At 31.4% G+C, this 15,168-nt stretch overlaps 1 protein-coding gene across 1 annotated transcript in view; it reads right to left on the reverse strand.

The window, feature by feature from the left end:
- Positions 1-12,878, reverse strand: part of LOC136980413 (small subunit processome component 20 homolog) — a 132,045-nt gene extending 119,167 nt beyond the window's left edge. Inside the window, exons 1-4 of the mRNA XM_067276519.1 lie at positions 12,767-12,878; positions 5,450-5,597; positions 5,306-5,367; positions 2,449-2,519 (exon numbers count right to left, since the gene is read on the reverse strand). Coding sequence (XP_067132620.1) covers positions 2,449-2,519; positions 5,306-5,367; positions 5,450-5,597; positions 12,767-12,811 — 326 coding nt within the window. The 5' untranslated portion in view covers positions 12,812-12,878. The remainder of the gene's footprint in view (positions 1-2,448; positions 2,520-5,305; positions 5,368-5,449; positions 5,598-12,766) is intronic.
- Between the last annotated feature and the right edge of the window lie 2,290 nt (positions 12,879-15,168).

The following is a 15,168-nucleotide window of genomic DNA, read 5'->3' on the forward strand; positions in this document are numbered from 1 at the left end:
TTTGCTGTTTAACTTTAATGAAATGGATATTGTTTAAGTTCCTGGAATGGATTCATTCACTTTCTATCACTTCTAACAGGAAAAATAGATTTGAACTTTGAACAATTCAGAGTTCAAACGTCCTCTTGGAACCAGTTAAATTCAAAGTGCAAGGCACCAACCAGTTGTTTCAAGAAGAGAAATACATAGGGATCTCGCTACCAGTAGTTTTTCACTTTCTTGCAACAAGCAGTGTAATTTAGCAACAACTTTGGTCTGCAAAGTTACAAAAAAGTGATGAAAAATTTCACATTTAGACAAAAGCGATAGTTTCCTGTACAACAATGTGTTTTTGTACATTTCAGAATTATTTCAAAATGCTTTAATACAGTAGCCCCTAGTTATATCATGCTTGTCGGAAGACAAAGAAAAAGAGTGATATATCTGGCAGCACAATATAACCAAGAACTAAAAATTCTGGGCATATACTAAACCAGGGGTTCTCAAAGTGGGCGTATACCGCCCCCCTGTGGGCGGTGAGTAAATCTAGGGGGGCGCTGGAGGCAGGGTACTGAATGGTGACCAAAGGCAAAAGTTGGGGTCACTGATGGTTAGGGGGCGTTGGATATAACTTTATGGAACAAAGGGGGCAATGGATCGGAAAAGTTCGAGAACCAATGTACTAAACAGATTATACATGCTATGGAATCTCTATCCTCTACTCTTTCATCAGCAAGTGTTTATGATATAAAATAAGCTTAGTTTTGCAATAATGAATTTTATTCATGGTTATATCATATTAAATGATGTTTAAGTAAACATCAATACCACAAACATCCATTTAGCATTATTGTTTTTTTTAATAATGACATTTAAAGACAAATACCTTCAACATAAAAACAAAATATCAGTTGCAATTTTATTATACAGTACTATATTTCATAATAAATTGCTTATCGATTGATATAATCAATAGTTTACCTTGAAAAGAATTTGTTTTCCAAGCTGCCTTTACTGTATGGTGACAGAAATAACAGACACACGTTCAATTACAATCTTAGCTCGACTATGAGATTAGCATTTCTAATTTTGTACTGACTGATATCAAAATACTTGTTTTGCTACAGTTTTCAAGACGACATTAGCAAAAAACTACAGATTTGAAAAAGCTAATGGAACCCCTAAATAAGTGAATGTAATGAAAGTTAAATGTGTTATGGAGTTATTCACAGAAAAATATATTTCCTTTGACCATACATACATAGATGGGTCTAGTCTAGACCCATCTATGTATGTATGGTCAAAGGAAATATATTTTTCTGTGAATATTACTATTTGTCCTGGCAATTTTTATAGTGTTATGGAGTTTTTAGGGGCAGATTAGTTTGTAGGCAATGATGTCATAGATTTGTTAGTAAAAAAAATAAACTTTTATGATCACTCAAAAGAAATGTGTGGACTTTTGCAAATTTTTCTATAAAATACAATGAAAGAGACTTGTAAAAAATACATAAATAAAAAGAAAGATAAATTATTCAAAGAAAAATTGAGAGAAAGAGAGAAACCAGTAAAAGCAGCCAAGATACCCCGAAAAAGGCAAGATGGATGTAAGCAAGACGTCTGATTTATGTCACCAGTTCCTTTTTAAAAATTTTTTAATTTTAATTGGAAGTGTTTGTGTGTTTTAAAAGGACTTTTTAATAACCTTCTGGCGACAAGTAACCTAAAAAGGAAGGTCAGTCGCCGAAAAGTGTTTTGTCTTGGAACACAAAACATAAAATGGTGATTCTTTTGGGCAGATTTGGTCTTTATTTTAATTATAGAAAAAGAGAAAATTCAATGACACCATGAATCCAAACATATACGTGTGTGTACAAATGCATCATACAAATGTAATAGTGCATCAGTATCACAAACAAAATTATCTTATAGATAACAGGGAAAAACATAAAATTTAAATTTAACAGCTATCGTGTGCAAAATTATATTATATAAAATTAAATGATTATTTTTTACTAAAAATTAATAACAAGAAAACAAAAGTGATTAATTATACAGTCACACCTCAGTTTACTTATTGTATGGCAACTGGAGCAAATATAGCATTCAAAATTTTGTTCATAAACCAAATTCTTCATAAACAGAGATGTTTGTAACCTGAGGTTTGACTATAAAAACTTTTATATGTATTTTTCAAAGAAAAGCCTATTTTAACTTAAACCTTTACAAAATTTTTATTTAGAAGTTACTCCTAACAATACAATTAATTAATTACATGCAGTAAAAATAATTCAAAATTTTTTTTATGGTCAAAAGTTCACATCATTAAAAACATGAAAATAAAAACACTAAAATACAGATATCTAAAGAAGAGAAATCAGTTTCAGATACATATTTTTAACAGTATATAGAATACTTTATATAGAGTAATTAAAATAAAATAAAATCAAAAAATTTCTGAATACTTACTCTAAAATAGCATCTAATGCTAAATTCGAAGAATCTTGAAGATGATTATTTAAAACAGTGATAATTGCATCCTACCAAAATAAAAGTTATAACATTAACAAAATTACATTGGATATATTCCTTAGTTTTTGAAATATTTAAAAACACTGCCAACTTGACAACTGCCCACCAGTGGCCGAGCGGTTCTGTCGCTAAACACTGAGAGTTCGGTTGTGGGTTCATGCTGTACTCAGACAGGCTGGCCACGTGGCGTTTTCCGGATTTTCTCCATTTGTAACACCTGAATAGCGGCCAGTTTCCCTTACAAGACCTCCCAGAAGGCATTTTTCCCTTGCGTAACAACACCGTGCTCCAGAAAAGGCAACGGGAAACCACTCTGGTTGTAAACTTCCCCCAAGATCCACCTTGAGCATTACTAAGCCACTTATTAACCTGCGCCAGGTGCTCGCTGACATTCAGGTTGTTTTGATATGGCACACAGAGAGAGAAAATTGACAATTAATGTGCAATCAGGCAAAGCATGTACCATAACTTCACATGCTTTAATTCTTCTTATTTCTTTAATTCTTCACATGCTAAGAATTAAAAGCATGTGAAGTTATGGTACAAAAGCATCAAATTTTGCAGCTAAATTTAAAACAAAACTTTTTCTTGAAAACTCTGAAAACCACATACCTTGAATATGTGGTTTTCAGTTTTTACACCAAATTTGGTTGAGATTTGCTCAATTGATCTTTCTAGAGAGCTTTGAACACCTACTCTTTAATTATGATCATCCTGTATTAGAAACATGGTTCCAAACAAATGGAAGGGAACATTGATACAAATTATATAATACATATTATATAGTGGACACACAATGTCAACCCGCTGAGATCTCCTACACAACGAAACTACAAAGTCGTGTCAGTAGATTCACCCGCACTGGCCTGGCCGCAATCTTAGGCCTTCAACATTCAATAGTTAGCTCCCCTGACACCCCCCACCTTTTTGCTTTTGCCAAAACACACAAACCTGGGCAAAAATTAAGACCTGTAATCGATAAAGCCAGATCTCCCATATTCTTGTTAGAGAAAAGTATCCATCGCCTGTTAAAACAACATCTTGATGCTTACAGCTTTACTGTCTCTAATTCCAAAGCATTAATTGCCAAACTCAATAATATAAAGTTAAATGGGAACAAATATCTTACGGTATTCGATTTTGTATCAATGTTCCCTTCCATTTGTTTGGAACCATGTTTCTGCATGCTAAGAGATTTTTTTCTCACTACTACATCCTGTATTAACATAATGGAGTATTGAAACACAGGAACATCTGGAGTGAGTGGAAGCTGTTTGCTGTTGGGTTCATTCAAGTACTGCTTCAAGAATAAAGATTATGAAACAGAAGTCACTAAACAAGTTAATTATGCGGAAATGTCCAAGTGTGGAGAGAGAGTATTAATAATTCAAACTGTTTTACATCAGACTCATTGATATATTACTTTGCTGAGTGTTGCTAGTGATGTATCAGTGGCCTAGAACCAATCATTACTGATTTACATAAATTATATTTTTACAAAATACAATCAGATTTTATGTAAAAAAATTGAATAAATATACAATTGTCTTTTTTCTCACTAAATTCTGGACATAAATTTAATTTGTTGAGTGCAAATGAAGATTTTCTTTATTTGAATGTCATCTGTCAGAGGAATCCCAGTAAACTATTCCAAATCTACAGCAACAAAGTACAATTTTGCCTTAAAGTGCTTTAAACAATACATTGAGATTGGGAAAGAAAGGTTTTCTTGTTCTGTTGTCCACACAAAGAAGGATGTCATTTTAGGACATTCCAGTTTTGCCACTTCAGCAATTCCAGACACACAGACAACTGCAGCTGCAATGAGTGCAATTTCCACGCATCTTGTCATAGTCCAACTGTTCATTGGCATTACAACTTGGAAATATATGACCTTACAATAAACCAACATCTACTTTGTCTGCTATTATCTTCATTTTTTTAATGCAAAGGAATGTCATTCACAAATGATTGTACTTTTTACTTAGTTCTTTAGCTATGTTTAATATAATAATGTTATTACAAAACTAAACAAAATCAACATTTTATATATACAGAAATCTAAAAATGGTACTTACAGTCAATGCTGAGACTTTTGCTTATTTCACATCATGCCTATGCTCGTCTTTTCTTCAATAAAACGAAGAATTAAAACACCACAGGCATTCATCAGCCTGAATAAGCTTAATCAATCTTGATTCTAAAACTGTACTTGTATTCTCACTTTCTGCCATGATGATAACTATTTTCAAAGTTGCCACCATATGGTGTGACACAAAGGCATTTGCTGAGTGGATCTGTAAGTGGAACAAACTTTTTTTGTTTCTAGTTGCGATTGCAGTTGCACCAGTTTTAGAAGAGAGTTTATTAGTTATCAGGAACAGCCATCGTGGTGGTAGTTGTCTGTGTGACTGGAAATTGGAAGGTGTGACCAAGGCTTTAAGCAAAATGGCAAAATGGCTATGAGGTGGCCACCAAGGAATTTGATTTATATTAAAACTTATATAGTTTTACAGGAAATTTCAGAGAAACCATAAAACAAAGTTTTACTATAACTTAAAAGATGTATTCTGTTTTTGACTAAGTAACTGTTTTGTTTAAGAATGTGTAACTAAGTTATTCTAATTTCAATAACTGAAGATGGCTTCAAGAAAACTGATAGCATTTCTGGTGAATAAATATTTTCAGTAACCTAACTAAGCAGTATACTCATATTACATAATATTTTTATCATTCCGACTTAATGCAGTTTAAAATTTAATTTCTAATTTTACACAAATTATAATGTACTTACCTTTTTATGTACAATTTGTGGCAATGATTGTATATTCATACCCAAATCTTTGCACAATTTATCTAAATTCAAAAATTGTAAATTATTTATTTAAAAATGATGATAAATAAAAAAAATAATTGTTCTTTTTATTGTTTTTCTTACCAAAATCTTCAGTGCAATTTAATTCTGTCCATTTCTGCAAAGTCTCAAAAAAGAAAGTATCTGCTTCTTCGGGAGTCTGCTCAAATGTTTTAATTCGATGGATAACATCAACATTGATATCTGCCAGACGTTCTGAGAATGTCCGAAACTGTTGGAGTATACAATTATGTTGAAAAGGAATAAAACTAACATTTTATCTTCTAGCAAATATAATAAAATAAATCAGCCAAATTTTTAAGACTATCCAAGATATCTTAAAAATACATAAATGCAGTTAGCCAGACTAACTGCATTTATGTATTTTTGGACTATGCATGGACCAGTACTAACTGCAATATTTGGAGATAATTTTAAGTATAGTATGGTCTTGTTTCATGCAGAGTTTGTGTGTCAGCCTGAACTACAGAATGCTACTCAGTGATGAATTTCCTGATTTGCACATATTTTTCTCTAGTAGTATACTTATTGCAGTATAATAAAATTTTACTTTGTATACTCAGAAACATCATCAGACCAAAATATTATTCATTGTAGTAGAAACTTAAGTAAAATGTTTTATGAATATTTTAACACTGTTTTGTTAATTGTACAGGTATACCTCACCTTACGTCAATAATTGGTTCCAGGAGAGGCGACGTAAAATCAAATTTACTTGTCACTAGGCTAAACCACAAATTACCATTCCCAGTTCTGTATTTTATTTATAAATGCATTTTTAATAATATATGGTTAATAAGAATCTATTTTAAGCTTACAAACAAATAAATTTTAGTTTTTAATATAGTACAGAAAAAAGTAATCTAAATTTATGAATACATGTACGTACTTGTAAATGTACATGTTTACAATTTGGCGATGTATACAGTACATTGCGGACTCTTTATTTGTGAATGTGGTTTCTCTAAGACATTATAAAATAAGATGATTTTTTAAGGTTAAATAACAAATACACTTATTAAAATTATTTTGCGATAGTAGAAAATAAACTAATTTATGTTAAATTTACCAATATCGAGTGGCGCTGACAACGAAGCCAAATGGTTGAGATTGGAACTACCGTGGAAAACGCCAATAATGAGCACTTAAAGACTGCTAAATAAGACTACAACACAGAAACACAAATGTTTTCTTGTTTCGTTCTCTAGGATTTATGATGATTATATTAACATTTACTGTAAATGTACATTTTTTAATATGATTTTATATGCTTTTAATGCTTTTCTAGTGATATTACAACTTCAATATTTATGGCAGACGGATGTAAAGTCGAATAAAATGACTTAAACTTGATTTTTATTTTTCCATATACTTTTTTGACAAATGATGTGTAATTAAGAACAACGTAACTCGAGGTATATCTGTAAATGATTGCATAAGTGTCTAGGAAATCATCTGAAACTACACGAAGCTGAAATTACTAGGCACTTATGCAACCCCTTACAATTAATGAAGTTAAAATGTGCTTAAAACATTTAACTTAAGTTTCTTTAAATAATGAATAACATTTTGGTCTGATGATGTTTCTAAGTATAGAGAGTAAAATGTTATTATACTGTAATAAATATATGAGAAAAATTTATGCAAATCAGGGCATTCATCAAAGTGAGTAAAATTCTGTAGTTTCCATGTTTAAAATGTTAAAATGGCTTTTGAAGATTTAAGAATCAGATTCAGTAGCATAAGGAGTGTTACACACGAATAGTTATTTTTTGGATAAGCACAATAATAGAAAGCTGCTGCTTTGTTTTAATTCTCTGATCATACTGTGTGTGAGGCATGCATCACAATTAGGCCCAAGTGAACCTCAACCTAATATGATGACATGCCTTTTTTAAAAGGTTTTGTTGCATGGGTCCTAATGGAAAATGGTTAATGGTTAATTATAGTGCATTATTATATTTTATAAAATTAAAAATGGTCATCATATGAATTTGTCATATTTACGACATATTTTTATGATATGACTAATTTATAATTTATATTTTTGTATGAACACCAACTGAAGACAGATGTATTGAGTCCAAAATGCATTTTGAGTGTTCTTCCTCTTTGCTGCTCAACAAAAAGTTCAGAGAGCAAAAGGTCTTAGTATAGTTGTTCATAAAGTCCTTAGTTAACACTGATAGATAACTTCTTCTATAAGATGTCATATGTTTTTCAATGACTAATAATTCCTTCTATAAAACAGAACTCATTTTATTTTGACTAACAGATTGACTGTTCTTTTCTTTTTAATTCTGAACTTATGGGCTTTTTTTCATTAAGGCTAGCCAATAAGTTTGTAAGTACTAATCAAATGTTTTCAACTATTGTTCCCAAAATAGAAGAAGAAAGATAACAATAAGTTGTTATTGCATAAAACAATCCTAATAACAACAAGCAATTATTTATTGTGACATCATCAATGCCAGGCTGCAATTTTTAATCATATTTTAAATTAAATAAATTAAAAATTAGTAGCGGCTTGCCCTTGTACTGGTACAGTACATCATACTTTTCCTTTAACAATAGAGTCATGCCAGTCATCTATTAACTGCTTTCACGGGAAAAGTTTTGAATTAAAATAACGATTTCTGATTTGCAATCAGAAGTTCATATACAGTTAATCAAGACCTCCTGCCCCAGAGGTTTCCATATCGAGTTCTCAGATTTCATCAATCTGACTATTCTTGAGATTAAGAAAAGACAGATGAACGATAGTGGGAATTTATATCTACAATTTACACTTATTCTAGATCAATAGACACATATATACATGCGAGCTTATCATACCAGTGAATGAGATTAAATTACAAAATCTTTAATTATTATTCAACACCTTATTTAGAACTCTACAATAAGTTATGTTCTTTTTGACAATTATATATTACATAATTGTTTCCAATATGATGGTAAATTTTACACCCAAATGAGTGGTATATTGATGGAATCAGTTATAGGACCGATATTGGCAGAACTAAGTATGAATCGACGTCGACACATCTATAAATAATATAAAAGGTATAAAATTCTATAACGGGTATGTGGATGATTGTTTCATTCTGTATAATAGTAATGAAATTAATCCTAAAAGTTTATTGAATATTGTTAATAATTTAGATAGTAACTTAAAGTTTGAAATAGAGGAAGAGCAAAATAATAAATTGTCTTTTTTAGATGTGTTGATGTTAAGAGATTGCACACCAGAGAAGGAAATGGGAAACCACTCTGGTTGTAACTTTCCCCAGGATACACCTTGGCACCTTACTAACCACTTATTAACCTCTGCCAGGTGCTTTGCCGACATCAGGATTTCTGATTATGGCATGCAGAGAGAGAGAGAGAGCTGTTAAGAGAACCTAATTCAGTAAAAGTACAAAAATATAAAAAATTGTGTAATGTTAGTAAAGTGATGAAATAATTATTATTATTATTATTCCCCAATTTATATAAAAACAAATATTTTTGTAAACTGTATAAAAACAGATTGTGAATAGAACTACATTGGAACATGATAAAAAAATAATGAAATTATTGATGTTATTAAAAATGTTTTTATTAATAATTAAACTTCTTGAAAAATGTCTGAGGCATATATTTGAAAAAATGAATAATAATAATAATAATGGCAAATAAGTTAATAATCAAAGTTCAGTAAAATATTTCAAATTAACATATGTCAAAAACATGTTTGAAAAAACTAAAAAATGAATTTAAAAAAGTTTAATATAGTAATAATACCAGACCAACGTAAACAAAATACAAAAACATATTGTTCTGAATAAAGTAGAAAAAAATACAAATTATTTAGAAAAAGTAATATAGTTTATAGATTTAACTGTAGTTGGTGCTGAAAATAATGGTATATATATGGAGAAAAAAAAGAAATTTAAAAGTATGGGCGAAAGACCATATAAAACACAATCAAATATAATGTATAATTCTGCTGTAGCTAAACATTGTAATTTTAAAGGTTGTCAAATAGTGAAAGATTCAATAAAGATAATAATGTACGAAACTAATACTAAAAAAAGGAAATACTATGAACATATAGAAATTTTTAAATTAAATCAGAAAAAAGAATTAATGACAATTTAGGAATAAATTAGATTCAGGGTGATATGATTTCATTGATAAAAACAAAAATAAATTAGTAATTAATGACATAATACGGGTGACACTTGAGATGTATAAATATACAAATTAGCCCAGTGGTTCTCAACCTTTTCTAGGATGCGGAACATTTTTGTGAGCAATTTTCTTTAGCAGAACACTTACTTAAGTTAATATGAAATACATAAGCTTGTCATCAGTTATTTTATTAGAATTGAGCAGTTATAATTCAAAATCTCTACTCACATTATTAACGCCAATTCTAAGACAGGAAAAAATATACCTAAATAACTTTAATGGGAAACTTGTGCCTGATGTTTTTTACATATTTCATTCAGTTTTTATCATTGCCTTTATCTTATTCAAAACAGTAGTACACTCCATAAGTACGAGTCGTACATATATATTTAAGTTTATGAAAATTTTATGATTTTAATTTTTTGATATTCGGCGGCTCGAATACGATTGTACACTTTCCGATTTGCGACTAAATCTGCGGAACACTTGGGAGATGCTTACGGAACACCAGTGTTCTGCGGAACACCGGTTGGGAACCACTGAATTAGCCGTAGAGCTCAAGTTGTGGTAGTGTGTAATATTAGAGCAATGCTTCTGTTGTGTAGTAAATTGCTTCAACTGAAGTGTTTATTGTGAGTGTAAATCCATCACTTTACATTTATAATATTTTAATTATAAAAATAGTAATTTTTGGAAAATTATATTTAGTGTTCCCAAGGCTAAGAAAGTGATGATCTTGAAACTATTACACTTGTGAGACTTCACCTGTGATAATTGTGAATTTGTCATATTTACGACATATTTTTATGATATGACTAATTTATAATTTATATTTTTGTATGAACACCAACTGAAGACAGATGTATTGAGTCCAAAATGCATTTTTGAGTGTTCTGTATTACATAATTGTAAAAGAAAAAAAAGCTTATTGTTAAAGAAATTTTTAAAGAATTTAATCTCATTCACTGATGTGATAAGCCCACATGTATACATGTGTCTATTGATCTAGACCAGTAGTTCTGAACCTTTTTTTAATCATGACCCTTTTTAGTTCTTTAAAAACGTTTGCGACTCCCCTTTCGCATCCATCAAATTTGATCAATAAAACAAAAAATAAAAGGTTTGACAAAATATATTTTAGGACTTAGAAATAGTGATGATATTTTTTATTAAGTATTAATTACTAATGTGATGATTGAGCTTGCATCTGCTTAACTTTTGACTATAGAGTTAGTGGAAGGAATGACAAAACTAGATTGAGGCCCCCCTAGCAGCGACACCGATTAACAGAATCAGGGCTACAAAGCACCACTAAAAGTATGACGTGCGAAATGGCCTTGTTAATGGCAGTCTCAACTATACCTGGCTAGTTTGACACAGTTGAATTTCACCAGGCATAAGGAGAGATGCCGGTGCCGGCTGCCCACTGATTACATCGCATATCTCGTGTGTTGCCAAAGCATAAATAAATTATTAACATTAAGGCGATCCCCAGAAAAGCTAAGGCAACCCCCTTGTGGGTTGCGACCCACCAGTTGGGAACTGTTGATCTAGACTAAGTGTAAAACAATATTGAGAGCTAAAAGCAATAGATTATTTCATGACTACAATTTTTTTAAATTGCAGCCCAATAATTTGAAGTGATGGACAACTGGTAATGTTTAATGAGGGTAATAAATCTATAAGTGCTTAAAGTATTGGCCAAAAATGCAAAGCAAGCGGAACAAATTGCATTAATGCAGAGCAACCAAGACTCATCACCACACTTATCAAATTCTGGTATTATCCCATCTAATCTGGAACTGAGTGAATTACACAGTTTATCAAAAATTTATCATTTATCTTGTCTATCAATTAAAGATATTTTGTTAATGACATTAATCTGACGCTATTGAATGTTGAGGAAAATTATTTTTAGTTTAATTGAGGAACTGAAATCTCAATTGGAAAGGCATATACATCATGTATAACATACTATTCTTTTAATCAAGTTAAAATTATAAGCAGAATTGTTATAATCAATTATATGGAAATTTCATTAGCAATTTTTTCTTTGAAACAGTTTTGTAATCTCTCCCCGTTTACATCAAATTTTGTCTATGCTTCTACATACATTACTAACACTATTCACTTTTTTGCAAATTAATCTCCAGCAATTTCCTTTCCACGAGAAGTAATAGTTGGATTTATCCTCCCTTCTATTATTTTTTCTTTTTTCGACTCCGTCTATTTACTGTTTTTCAGAAGTAAAATTATGTCTTCCTTTTCTCTCTTCCATTTTATCACCGAAATTCACGTCAGAGACAACTTGTGCCATTCAAACACTCCCGGACTATATTCCTATTGCACGAAACATCATATTCTCAAAATCAGATCACTGATATTTTGTTGTAAATAGTAACTCGGGTTACAATGACCTTCGTGAATCAAAGATACGATATGTCATAAGTTTGTCACATTTAACATCGCAAGAAAATGACATTGTAACTAATGACACTTTTATGAATTCAGACTTATATCTCTAATTATGACCCTGGCAAAATACTCATGTCCAAAGTTTGCTTGTTAAACATGCAAAAGATTTAATGGAGCATTTAGTATAACTCCAATCACACCCCAGAAATAGTTGATGCAATGGGGTTTCTCATGTTTTATGCCATCTCTAGTAAAATAGAAACAGTTAATTTTTAGTATTGTTTGAGAAATATTTCCAGATTTTTTCACTTTTAAATTTTACTCCATTTTTTCGGCTCTTCAAAACTCCAGATAGACTAATTTTAAGGATCTATATCTCACGAAGAGTCACATGTAGACAATCAGTTCCCTTGACTTTTTTTACACCTATGGGCATTGTCTATATCTCTGATAAGATTCCAACCGCCTCATTCATAGCTGCATTTGTACACTTATAGTTTATAATCTGCGATTAACCCAGTAACCTACTGTATATTTGGAATTTACTTGTGCCGGTATTTGCACAATACCTCACAATACAAATTCGGCATTTGATAATTAGGAAGATAAATGAAGTAATGGAATTTCTCGATTTCGATAATTTTTTATTCACTTATTTTATTACAATGTCATACAGAGCTAGAACCTTACGACAAATACAAACTGAGATGTGTTATTTTATAAAACTTATAAACCAAACATATCGATAAATATTTAATTGTTTGAGCTAACAGAACAATAATATATACATACCTTAAACGTATTTTCATTTTTATGCGATATCGGTTTATTTTTCATTTTTGTGAATTTCAATAATAGATACACGTGTTACCGAGCCGCACAAACCACATGTACAACATAACCATATGTCACTTAAGTGTTGCCAGAAAAATTATGAGGAAAAAATACCCATTACTAATGTTATAAAAGTCCAAAGGCTTTTTGACTCTAGATTCTTTTTTAAAAAAGCCTAGCATTTATTAAAAAACCCAAAACTTTTTAAAGGTTTTTAAGCTAATCTAATTTAATATAAACAATTTAGTAATTTTAACAAGTTATCATATAATAAAAACTAGACGGTCGGATGGCCGAACGATTAAGCCTATACCAGTCTCGGGGATCTTTGATAGGATTCCGATGGGTCGAGAAACCCCTCAAAAGTTTATGCAATGATTTGATGAAATATGCCCGGCACTTCCCCTCACCATCCGGCGTCTCATTATGAGCCTGACCGAATCCGTGTTAGCTTCTTTTTCTTTTTTTTAACTCTTTCCGCTCTGTGGGCACTAAGAGGGCTTTACGCAAACCCATTGTTAAAGAGAAATATTTAATTTTTGTTATGCCAGGTTCCACCACCAGGTTGCGTCATGCAGTTTACACACCGGCAACACTGCCACGTGTTCCTCACCATTTTGTTCCTGCTTTTACCGCGTACAGTATGTAAAATAAAGTCTCTCTTTGTCTTCTAATTTGGAGCGCTCTTTATCAGGTTATGGGCCCAGACCACGTCAAGAGAAGTCATTTTTAATCGAAGAATTAAGTATCTGAATTTTATTGATCAAGTCGTCTTACTAACAATGGAATCTGTGATTAATCCTTTTAGCGTCCCCACTGTTCCGTCTTCTGATTGCTGGAATCGGAGACAAGCCGCCATCTTCGATACCTAGGGTAACATTAACCGAAAATTTATACGCAAGGACTCATTTTTTGAACATAGCCATCTACCAATTTCAAAGATTATACAATTGGCATACTCGTATATGTGGGCGTTTGAGATCGACAAGAGAAGCTTTCTTCTGCCCACACAATTGTGGACTGGAAGCAATTCTGTCGTTTCATATGTCACGAGTGATTTATTTAAAACCTAATTCTCATTGGAGGTCCTGGCCATACCGTAGAGATCGACGAAAGTTGTTTTGTTCGTCGGAAATATAATCGGGGTCGTCTTGTCAGAGAACAGTGGGTGTTCGGTGGATACGACGTGCACACCAAAGAAAGTTTCATGGTCGCAGTCGATCAACGGAATGCATCCACTCTGCTGCCCATTCTACAGCAGTTTGTTCTACCGGGAACTACTGTAGTTTCAGATTTGTGGGGTGCGTATAACACCGTGGGTAACATGGGGTACCAACATCTCACTGTAAATCATTCAATGAACTTTGTTAACCTCGTTACCCAAGCGACCACAAATCATGTGGAAAGCATTTGGCAGAAGGCCAAGGAAAAAAATAAGAGACGATATGGCATTCATCGTGCAATGTTAGATAACTACTTAGCCGAATTTTTATGGAGGCAGAGATTCCAAACGGATGCATTTCACAATTTTGTTTGTCATGTGCGTCAGGTTTATCCCAACGCAGCTAATTAGTTGTAATAGTTTTATATTTGTATAGTTGTAATAATCATCATATTTAAGAAGTGATTACAATAAAGTGTTTGATTAATTCCGTATTATTTTTTATTTTATTTATGTGTTGTATTAGACATTATCATCCATTACGAGGAGAAAATACCTAATATAACAAATTTTACAATCTACAAAAATATAACTATAATTATCAACCCATCTCGATTATAAGATTCTTAACTTAAAACGTAAAAAGAAACGATACAGTTTTTCTCGATACAACTCTTTTATATTCGAATAGAATTTCAATCCAGTTATTTGAGAAACTTGCAGTTCTTTTAATTTTATTAATTACACAAGTCTAATAGAGATTGATTAGATAAACTTTTAAAACATTGTATTCTAATCTGATCTATACCCAGTACCCTATTACATTTAAATTTAGCTACTACATTTTTTAATTCTTCAAAAACAATATCAGAGTCCAAAATTTCCTATTACAGGATGCGATACTTAACATATTTAAGGATCATTCCGTATTAATATATAATTTTTAAACGATTGTTAGAAAGCCACCGTTAATAGAAATATTAACAATGACTTTGTAACAAACCCTTGAAACAGGAACCTTTTCGAATAATTTAAATAATATGGTCATACCAATATACAAAAATAAAGGGTCTAAAAGGGACACAGAAAATTACCGTCCGATTATCATCATCCTCTTTAATATCTACTTGAATGACCTATTTGAAGTGATATCTCAGAGTTTTGATAGATGATAAACTCAAATACGATAGACATATCG

This window comes from Centruroides vittatus, unplaced genomic scaffold, assembly GCF_030686945.1.
Source record: "Centruroides vittatus isolate TY-2023 unplaced genomic scaffold, ASM3068694v2 contig_7, whole genome shotgun sequence".
NCBI classification, from domain to species: Eukaryota; Metazoa; Arthropoda; class Arachnida; order Scorpiones; family Buthidae; genus Centruroides; species Centruroides vittatus.